Source organism: Mustela nigripes, chromosome 2, assembly GCF_022355385.1.
Source record: "Mustela nigripes isolate SB6536 chromosome 2, MUSNIG.SB6536, whole genome shotgun sequence".
NCBI lineage: Eukaryota > Metazoa > Chordata > Mammalia > Carnivora > Mustelidae > Mustela > Mustela nigripes.
In genome coordinates, this window is record NC_081558.1 from 127,576,748 (window position 1) to 127,588,301 (window position 11,554).

General features: G+C 36.3%; 1 protein-coding gene across 9 annotated transcripts in view; it reads right to left on the reverse strand.

Moving 5' to 3' along the window:
• Positions 1 to 4,617: 4,617 nt before the first annotated feature.
• The window catches only part of SERPINI1 (serpin family I member 1), a 72,327-nt gene continuing 65,390 nt past the window's right edge, over positions 4,618 to 11,554 (reverse strand). For 8 of the 9 annotated variants that reach the window (XM_059391606.1, XM_059391609.1, XM_059391605.1 and 5 more), the window contains 3 exons: positions 7,101 to 7,187; positions 5,168 to 5,257; positions 4,618 to 4,929 (listed from right to left, as the gene is read on the reverse strand). In XM_059391606.1, the coding sequence (XP_059247589.1) occupies positions 4,853 to 4,929; positions 5,168 to 5,257; positions 7,101 to 7,187 (254 nt within the window). In that variant the 3' untranslated portion in view covers positions 4,618 to 4,852. The remainder of the gene's footprint in view (positions 4,930 to 5,167; positions 5,258 to 7,100; positions 7,188 to 11,554) is intronic. The other variant, XM_059391610.1, reaches the window with a different exon arrangement.

Genomic DNA, 11,554 nt, shown 5'->3' on the forward strand with positions numbered 1-11,554 from the left:
ACTTATTTAAATAAATTTTATTGTGTATCATAATTATGTACATTTTTAAATGAAAATATGAAAAATCAATGCAAAGCAAAGCAAAATACAATGTTTCTACAACACAAAGTCCAAATCCAAGTCACTTCCCGCTCAGTGCTTGATGTCTGCTCTGCCCACACCGTTGTCCTCCATGACCCTAAGAGCACTGGTGACACAGTCATGCCCAGCCTGCAGTTTCTGTCTCTAGAACTTTTTTCTAAGCTGTTGACAACTATTCTACAAATTTCAAAACTGGCGCTTTATCTTACAAGAAAAAAAATCAATGAAAGGTTTTTAGACAATAATCGGGATTTACGATGCTTCCTCAAATAGTCATTATGATTTGTTCTCAAATAGTTTGCTGACTGAAAAGCCAAGGGATTACAGTTAGATGATCGTCATGCAACAAGATTACTACATGCACAATCAATGCCATCTATGTCATGACTGCCACCTTTACGGACCATTGTGAGACACTATCGATCATTCCATTTTTGTGTCTGTTGAAATGTGAGAAATTATGTGCCTCAGAAGATCTGCAATATGAGATTGCTAATGCTAATAGCTAGCCTTCCATGAGTGACTAATATGTGTCAAATTATATTCCTTATGCATAGTATATCATTTAATCCTTAATACAACCCTGTGAAGTAGATGTTATTATTTGTAAGTATAGATTATACAACTTGTTCCAAAGACAGAAAACGATAATCTCTCCATCAGCAATTTTCTTTGAGTAACAGACAGAGCAAAGAGCAATTGTGTGAACAAATGTCAGATTTATGTATCCATGAATTATCACAAAACTTTCAGAAAAAGAAAGATGAAACATTGTCTCCTATTTGAGGAAGAGAAAAAAAACTGCTACATCAGCTGGAAGCTGTGATGACTGCTGAAGAAACATTTTCTGGAACATGCCATATGTCACACACAACCACTTTATCTCTCCCCGGTTAAACAAAAAACTCTGCAATTTTCAGATAGAGGAAAAGTTCATCTATACTTAATGTATAATAAAGAGTGTATCTGGACTAAGGATAGTACATGTTTTATCTGCACTGGTATTATTTGTATTAATTAAACATCCTTTTCAAAAATATATGGATCTTTGTCTCACCAAAATCAGAAGCCGGTATGAACAGGATGCACTGTTAGCTCTTAGCTTATTAATGTTAAACCATCTTCTATACACTGAACCAAAGTAATGAACAGAAAATACACAAACTGACTCTTCTGTGGAAATCTCTCTCCTTGTCTTCATGAGACACAGATTTTTTTTCCATAAGCTATTTTTATGTGCATGTCGAGGCTTCAACATTCCTTCAAGAATAACTTTGTTGGCAGACATGAAACAAAGCGGCTGGGCTAAGTATCATATTCTCCATGTTTGCACTCAGAAGAAAGCACAGGAAAAGAGCTCCTTGACATTGGTCTTGGCAATAATTTTTTGGCTGTGACACCACAAAAACACAGGCAGCAAAAGCAAAAATGACATGTGGGACTACACCAAATTAAAAAGCTTTAGCACAGCAAAGGAAATCATCAACGAAATGAAAAGGCAACCTACAAAATGGGAGAAAATACATGCAAATCACATATATGATAAATGGTTAATATCTAAAATATCTCCAAAGGAAACAAAATTTAGTATCTTGAAGAAATATCTTTTCCCATGTTTGTTGCAACATTATTCATAATAACCAAGATATGGAAATAATCTAAGTATCAATTGATGCATGAATAAAGAAAATGTAATATATATATATATTCCTTTGTGATATATGTACCTATACATATATACACAAATAGACAAAAGAATATTATTCAGCCATAAAAAGGAAATCCTGCCATTTGCAACAGCATGGATGAATCCACAGGACACTATGACTGAGTGAAATAACCCAAATAAAGACAGACAAAGATTGTATGATCTCTTTCATAATGTGGAATCTTAAAAAAAAAAAAAAAGCATGGTGACTGTAGTTAAGAATACTATATTTTATGCTTGAAATTTGCTAAGAGAATAAATCTTCTCAACACACACACACAGAAAGGTAAGATATCATGGATGCATTTTTGGTAATCATTTCATACTGTATATGTATATGAAATCTCATCGTACACTTGAAATATATACAATTTTGTCAATTATACCTCAGGAAAGCTAGAAAGATTCAAAATAAAAACAAAAGATATATAATTTTATTGATTTCTTCCCAAAGTATATATTCAAGAGAAAGAAATTCCCATAAGCTGTGTATAATGTGTGTGTGCGTGTGTGTGTGATCAACTACACTTTTTAAAGGAAATGGAATTGAACTATGTGATGTTAACCTTTTTAGTAGAACAGAAGATATTAAAGAAATTATAAACAAAGTATTCTATTTTTATGCATTCCACAAACATGCTAATAACAACGCAGAATCCATTTTAATTTAAGGGACATCTAAATTGTATTGAAATATTTTAAGGTAAACATCATGGATGATAGAGTTTAATCTTATATCAGCTAGTAAAAATTGCATTTGGGGTGTTATAAAATTCATATGCTTGTCTAATGTTTACTCTTCCTTACAGGTTAACTCCTTTAGCTGACTGATGGACATACAGATACAGCAATATATGTAACGCTTAACTAGTAGTGATACGGTAATGAAGAATATCACAAACTCTGAGTAACAATACTGAATCAACATCAGTTAGCCCAATCTGCGTACATTATAAATGAAAACAAGAACACTGTTCTACAATAACCTCAGCTTTATGAAAAAACTATAAGTCTTCTGAAAATATAAGCTGTAAGTGATTCAGTGTTAAGTATTTGTCCTCGGGTATTCATAAATTTTTTTGTGCACATTGCTTATAAATATCTCTATATTTTTAAAGAATATATTTCAAGTGTTCTAATATGCAAAGGAGTCTGCATTTTTCCATAGTATATACATGAAAAAAGAAACTTTAGAATAAAACCATTTTTCTTTTTTTCTGTAAGGGCACTGCATTTTTAACGTAGACTCAAATCTCTCCAAGTTGTGTGAGTATTATACAGCTTCTCTGTTTCTACGTGTAAAAGTACCAAACATGCAAACCTTATGTTACGATGAGTTCTGATACTGAGTCCATGTGCCAATAGCAATCACAACACCTGGGAGTTTGTGAGAAATGCAGAATTTCAGGTCCCACCCCAGACCTACTAAACGAGAATCTGCATTTTGAATAAGATCACCAGGTTACTCCCTTACACACAGAGTTTAAGAAGCTCCTATACTTTAGGATACTTTATTGCTTGGTCTAATTTTCTATAAATTAACCATATTGAAACAACTACTATATAAGTCAGCATTCCATGTGTATCCTTTATTTTTGTGACATTTAAGATTTAGCATGTAACAAGCTCACCAAGGGAACTTGTTTTTAACAAGATTTTCAAGTTTTTTCCCAGAGCTTAGAATTCAGTAGGTCTGGGGTCAAGTCTGGTTTCCCCCAAACAGCCACTCCCCTGAACAGAATTAAAGTAGTGATAATATCAATTGTTGTTGATGGCTCCAAATCATAGCAAAATACCTAACACCCAGGATAGTCACATGCAAATTGTTTCTGTTAAGTTCTGAAAATGTTTCAAACTCTTTCTGCAACTATTAATCATAGAATCAAAAATATGCCAAATGGGCCTGGTTCTGATCATCATGGAAACTGCTGAAATCATTCCCCCTTAGCTCCTCCTCCCACACATACCTTGGCCCCAAGGAATATCATTATCTCAGCCAAAGGATGACTAAGTCATTCACTGGAGACCTTAAGAAGGGGCAGTGACCCTGCTGGAATCAACTACTTCCTGTCCTAGGAAAAAAGATGAATATAGTCTCCAAAATACTCAATATATTCTCTAGGGGATCCAAACACAAATGCATCCTAGAGCCATCAGGTGACCAATGGGAGAAACCAGGACTGTGATACCCTAATTACATTCAAGTTCAAAACATAAAAACCTTCCACAAGGACAAATAAGAACATATCCGAGGGCAGCATTCAGCCCCTGCCATGTCAGTTTACAGTATCTGCACTAGCGTGATTTTTCTCATTAATTTTCTGGTGACCTATGGAAGGACATATTTTTATTATTAATTTGCTCATATGGCTTATTTGGGGACTCTCGGGAACTTTGTTATAATTTGGATTTTACTTGGAGCACCAAAACATGGTGATATAGCAGGTTTCTAATCTATATCAGGCTGCTGAAGCGCAGTGGGTTTTTAAAGACATAGTAAATAAGCTATATAAGCTAGGGGTTTGCATAGTCCTGTTTTTTTCTATCAAGTTTGATCATAGAGCCTACAGAAGATGTTCAGTTTACATTCTTTTATACCACACTATATACCGTCTTCAGAGAAATAATTCTATTTTGGGGGACTGCTTGTCTTCATCTGACTTGTTATTGCTTTCTCACGGTAAGTGTAATACTGCTAATTGACTTCACTGCTTTTCTTCTGTATGATTATGAAAGATTTACGATGTCCAAAAACATCACCATTTCCAAAGTTTGCCTAGAAGTATCCTTCTAGTACAACTTGTGAAATGAAAACAGAGTTGTTCACATGATCAATATGTACTTTTATTTTAAATACCAGCACAACAGACACAGTGACACCATGGGACTATTACCTCAATGATACTGATAACATTCCTTGACAAGTTGGCTTATAATTTACATACATTGTTTTATCTGGAACTATTTTTAAATATTATCATAAGATATACTGTAAAACACAAATCTTAAATACACCAGTTGCAAACATAACACGTTTAGTTACTATTTTGCATGTGAAATGATTTAAAGTTCCTCAAAATCATGTCCATTTGTGTTCATTGTTTCAGGATGCATGACTCGTCCCATGAACAAGACTGTACCTGCATTGGGGTGGAAGTGAACAAAACAGGGTGTGAACAAAAAAGTGGGATATTTACTTTCCTTCTTACTGACAATTAGCAGTGTTCTAAAAATAAAAATATAAATAATTCTTTTTAGAAAATCACTTGAATATTAGACATGATCTGATAAGTAATGTGGGAAAAAATGCTCTCTCTTTTTTAAAAAAATTATTTCTTTTGGCCTATAAATAAAGTTCCATTCTTATAACAGACTTACCTGTTCTCCTGTTCCTGATAAGAAAGAAAAATGGATGGTCGACAATAACTTGAGGATACAGCACAGCCATCCTACTAATTGCAATCATTCCTACAGTGCAGGGAGAAAGTAATTACATGTCTGTGGATGTGCAGAGACTAATGAGTAATTTCTCCAACACCATTTACATTTAATGCAAAAGCAACAATTTACAGGAAACAAAATTTTAAAGACTCAGAGAAAAAATTATGAAGGTGACAACATTTATACTGATCTTTAAACACATCACACACACACACACACACACACACACACACACAGTTTCCTACCTCCAATCCACCAAAAATACTAGAAAAATTTATTTTGCCTCTTACAAAACTTTTATTCTCAGTTTCAGATCAATATATATGGCTTTACTAAAATGACCTTTGAGCTAAGGAAAGGGGGAGAATTAACAAACACCCCCAAACAAACCCTAAGTTTCTTCATATTTCCAGATCATTATTTCCTTTTGTCTAAAATGAGGATTTTTACATACTTCTAGTAAGTGGCCAGAATGGCAGTGATTAGGGACGCCTGGGTGGCTCAGTTGGTTGGACGACTGCCTTCGGCTCAGGTCATGATCCTGGAGTCCCGGGATCGAGTCCCGCATCGGCCTCCCAGCTCCATGCGGAGTCTGCTTCTCTCTCTGACCTTCTCCTCACTCATGCTCTCTCTCACTGTCTCTCTCTCAAGTAAATAAATAAAATATTAAAAAAAAAAAAAAAAAAAGAATGGCAGTGATTAAAGGGAAAAAGCAGCAGTAAGAGAAGCATGATGTTTCCTATGGCTAGGAAAGTGAATTCCCCTGAGATCCTTATTATGGGATAATCATTTTATACTTGCTGCAGGGTGATTCATTATAAGGAAAAGGTCAAGATTAAATTATGTAAGATTTTAGGCTTTCCTGATGCTCAAGACTACTGTGTTTCTATTTCCTCCTGAAAACACTGTTTTAACTGGTGATATCCTTTTAGTGGACAAATTTATGTAGAAGCTTAAAAAAATGATATGTTCCATTTTGCCAGAGGAAGGAAAAATCCTACTACAATTTGAACATAGCAGTGGAACATGAGATTGAAACACACCCAAAGAAATAAATGGGAAAAAATGTCATTGGAAAAAATCATTCTCATTTAACTGGGGAAGTCAAAACATTCAAAATAATCAAGGACATTTAACATTTTGCTTTGAACACGTGATTTAGGTCAAAATTTTAGAATTATTTATTTAAAATTATTTTACCAGCATTATTCAGTTAAAATTACTCAAAATTATTTATTATGTCTTGTTAATGTGTGTGCTTTTAAAAAGGCAAAACTTTTGACAAAATTAAGAACTAGTTTCCAGGAGGGCTTGGGTGACTCAGTAGGTCAAGTGTCTGCCTTCGCCTCAGGTCACAATCTCAGGGTCCTGGGAACCAGCCCCGTTGGGCTTCCTGCTCCAGAGGGAGTCTGCTTCTCCCTCTCCCTTTGCCCCTCTCCCCCACTTGTGTTCTCTCTCTATCTCAAATAAATAAATAAAATCTTAAAAAAAAAAAAAAAAGAACTAGTGTCCACAAGTAATTAGGTAAGAAGAAGAATGTTTAAATGGGTGATGAGAAAATATCTAAAATATTTAAACAGGCAGCACTGCAGGGAAATCTATTCTACCGAGCCACCAAGGTCCTCCGGCCTCTCATTAGAGGTGGGGGTTACTCTGTATTGGGGCACTGGAGTTAAGTGCACACTTCATATCCTATTTAGAAAATTCTAGCTGATTCAGCATTAGCTTGACTTCTAAGAGCAGAGTCAGTTTTTTTTTTAGCTATGTTGTAAAAATGACCCCCAACCCCCACCCAAGATGGTTTTAAAGATACAAATCAAAAAAAAAAAAAAAAAAAGTGAGAACATTGTAGAAAATTATAACTTGGCACCTGAGGTTGCAGCAGCTTCTGAGCCTTCTTCATTAACCTCGATGAAGGACTTGTGAATTGCTTTGGAAAGGAAAATCTCCTTGTTATCTGCAGAAAAATAAAAAAAAGAGAGAGAGAGAGAGAAAAGAAGCATTTCTTCAGTATCAGAAATAGAGGAGCCTTTTACTCTTTATTTAAACAGCTTTGGAAAATGTGACTTAAGGCACTGATTCTAAAATAGAAAAGATAATGTCAGATTATATTATGATTTCAGAGAAGCCTTGAAGATGTGTTTTCTGATTTGTTCTTATTTTATATTCTCTTGTTAATGTTTCCCTTCATTTTTATTGGTAATTTTCCCATTGTTTATTTCTTATATTGCCAGAGAAAGCAGAAATGTGGCTCTGTTTTTAATAGCAACTTCAAATTAGTTCATAACTCAAGATAAAAACATCTCAAACATTTGCACTCTAATCTGAAATTTAAAGCACAAAATGAAAACAGGTAGAAATCCACACATAACCAGAGTAAGAAATTTTTAAAAATTGTATCTCTAATTACTGTAATAATAGAAATATCCTTGGCAAAGAAAAACAAAATTGACTTTTAGATTATAGAAATGTGAATAGAAAAAAGTTACTTTCCATTCCAGTTAATTGGCTTATCTGAGGATTCACAAACATGCTTTATCGTAAAGTCAGAGGAAAGAGCACATTTTCAGTGTTGGGAAGGCTCTTTTTTTCTTAGAGTTGTCTTTCTACGTATGCTTAGTTTTCAATTAATGGCTGCTATGGGCTGAATTGTGTTCTCTCAAAATCAATGTGTTGAAGTTCTAGCTCCCAAGACTTCAGAATACGACTGTATGTATGTATGTATGTATGTATGTATTTAAGATTTCATTTATTTATTTGACAGAGAGAGGCACAGCAAGAGAGGGAACACAAGCAGGGGGAGTGAGAGAGGAAGAAGCAGGCTTCCCGCCAAGCAGGGAGCCTGATGTGGGGCTCGACCCCAGGACCCTGGAATCATGCCCTGAGCTGAAGGTAGATGCTAAATGACTGAGCCACCCAGACACCCCAGAACATGACTGTATTTAGAGATAGAGTCTTAGGTTAAAATGAGGTCATTAGGACAGGCCCTAATCCAATATACTGATGTCCTTAATGAGAATAGAAAATTCGAACACAGATAGAAAAGGAAGACCATGCCTGATGGCTAATTTTATGTGTCAACCTGGCTGGGCCAGGATATCTGTACCCAGATATTTGGCCAAACTATCATTTTGGATGTTTTCTGCAAAAAAAAATTTTGGATGAGATTAACATTTTAAATTGGTGGACTTTGAGTAAAGCAGATTGCCCTTGTGATATAGGGGGCCTTAACCAATCACCTGAAGGCTTTATTATTTTTTTTATTTTTGAAAAAGATTTTATTTATTTATTTGACAGAGGGAGAGAGAGTACAAGCAGGGGGAGTGGCAGAAGAAGAGGGAGAAGCAGGCTCTCTGCTGAACAGGGAGCAAAGACGGGACTTAATCTAGATCCTGGGATCATGACCTGAGCTGAAGCCAGCTGCTTAACCAACTAAGCCAGTCCAGAAGGTGCCCCAGAATATAACTGTATTTAGAGATGCCCCCCAGCTGCAGGCTTTAGAACAAAGACTGACCTCTAAGCAAAAAGGAATTGTTCCATTTGACTGCTTTTGGACTCTTCCCTCAATCTCCAGCTTGCCAGCCCACCCTGCAGATTTTAAATTTCCAAAGTCACCACAAGTATGCAAGCCAGTTCCTTAAAGTAAATCTCAGTCTCAGTCTGTCTGTCTGTTTCTCTATATAGATAGATACATCTCTCTCTATAAACACACACACAGAGACACACACACATCCTGTTGGTCCTATTTATCTGAAGAATGTTAATACACTATGAGAAGACAGACATCTACAAGCCAAGGGGAGAGGTCTAGAAGATTCCAAGCCTGAAGACATCTTGATCTCGGATTTTTAGCCCCCAGAAGCACGAGAAAACAAACATCAGTTGTTCAAGGCCCCCCCCCCCCCCCCCCCCCAGTCTGGGGACTTTGTTATGGCAATTCCAGCAAACTAAGCAATAGGTTGTTGGGTTTCCAACTTTGGTCCTCAAGATCAAAACAAAATGAACAAAACATAGTTCAAATACATAAAAAGAAAAATAGCACAAGGAAGCAAGATACAAGATTACTCAAGTTTCTGCCATCCACAACCCTAGCCCCCTTTTTCCATTCCAGGAGGTGGAATTCAAATTTAAGATAACCTTGTTGCTGATGCACTATTCCGTAAAAGCACAGTGCATTTCCCATTAGGCTACATAGTAAGACTTTTTCAGTAACCCAGTCCTACCCACAATATACACTTTCAAGTTTTCAAAAACACATAATTATCTTATACAGACAGGGAGAAATGCTCAACAACGTTCTTGATACATCTGTTGCATGGCACATGCTTATTTTGAATAAACCTCAAGACAACTGAGTGGCAACTCTGAATATACTTTTAATAGGGATATTACTCAGTTTATATTTAGTATTAAGATATAAGCTTGCATTTTGAAATAGTCTGTCTCACATATTATGATATTTTCTTCTAGAAGGCATTTGATGACTAGAAGAAAAATAAAAAACAATAGAGTTTTTACATTAAACAATTAAGTATAATTATCTCCCTCAAATCCAGAAGACTAGTTTTCTTTTTTCCAACAAATAAGAAGAACAATATAAACTGCATTAAGTAACTAGTCAGATACGTTCAGCTGGCAAAACAAATACACAAATTCCAAGACAGTCAAATATATGTACCATTTAGTAGTTAACTGATGCTAGATTATTTTCAGATTCAGTTACCCATTTTGTTCAGTGGGCCAGTGAAGGTGGGGTCATGCCCCAAGAGCTGGTATTATGGCCCCGAACACAAAAGTGACAGAATGTAGTTCCTAAAGGGTAATGAGTGTCCACATTGCCAGCTAAGCCCTCTTTAAATATTCTGAGGAGAGTTCTCAAAAATACCAAATGATACTTTAGCCATGTATCATTGCTCAGAGGAAGCTGCCTCTCCGCTCCTGAGCCTGATCTGTTGACTGCACTGGACACCTTGAAAGAAGGAATCTCATCCCTTCAATGCCGGCTTCTACCACAAATGTACCCTCTTCCTCTAGGCATCTAACCTCTTCTATGGCTCATTTAGCCCTACAAAATGGTGGGAGGATGGGTAGGAGGTGCCAGGCACCATGGCAGATAGATCAAGAAAACATGGATGCTGAGGGCTCTTCCCACAGAGCTGGTTATTTAAAAGAGCATGAAATGGACAAACCTTCAACAAGATTCACAAAGAGAGATTACCTAAATATACAATATTAAGACAAAAGAAAACATGTCTAAAGATACAGAGAGAATTTTTTAAAATCACAAAAAAATACTTTGTGTAATTTCCTGCAGACAAACGTGAATCAGCGTATGAGGTATAACCTATTCACTATGAACCGCATGTATTTACAATACCATGATTACGATACAGGAAAACAAAAATATATTTTACAGACCACACCACGGTTTGGTAAGTTTTTATTTTGTTTTGGTTTTTTAAAGACTGTATTTATTTACTTGACCAAGAGAGAGCACAAGCAGGGAAAGCAGCAGGCAGAAGGTGAGGGAGAGAAAGGCTCCCTGCCGAGCAGGGAGGGAGCCTGATGTGGGGCTCAACCCCACGACCTTGAAATCATGACCTGAGCTGAAGGCTGATACTTAACAAACTGAGCCACCATGTGTCCCTCATAAGTTTTGACATATCTGTGAACCCACCTCCACAAATAAGATACAAAATTTCCATCTCCCCAAAAGATTTTTGTGTTTCTTTATGCAGATAATTTTGAAAATAAAGAGCTTTGGGGCACCTGGGTGGCTCTGTGGGTTAAAGCCTCTGCCTTTAGCTCAGGTCATGGTCTCAGGGTCCTGAGATCGAGCCCCGCATCGGGCTCTTTGCTCAGGGCTGAGCCTGCTTCCCCCCTCCCTCTCTCTGCCTGCCTCTCTGACTACTTGTGATCTCTGTCTGTCAAATAAATAAATAAAATCTTTAAAAAAAAGAAAAAGCTTTGCCATCAACCAATTTTATAGAAATGTACAAATGATAAAACTAGATGAAGAAAAAAATAGACTATCTGAATAATCCAGTAACCATTAAAGTAGTTGAATGAGTAGATGAAAACTTCCTCCTTCCTCAAAATTCAAGAATGTGAGCCTATGGGCACCTGGGTGACTCAGTGATTTAAGCATCTGACTTTAGATTTCAGCTCAGGTCCTGATCTCATGGTAGTGAGATTGAGCCCTGCATTGAGCTCTGCACCAGGCCTGAAGTCTGCTTGGGATTCTCTCTCTCTCTCTCTCTCTCCTTCTAGCCCTCCCACCATCCCCTGTCTTTAAAAAAATAAAATAAAATAAAATAAAAAAAG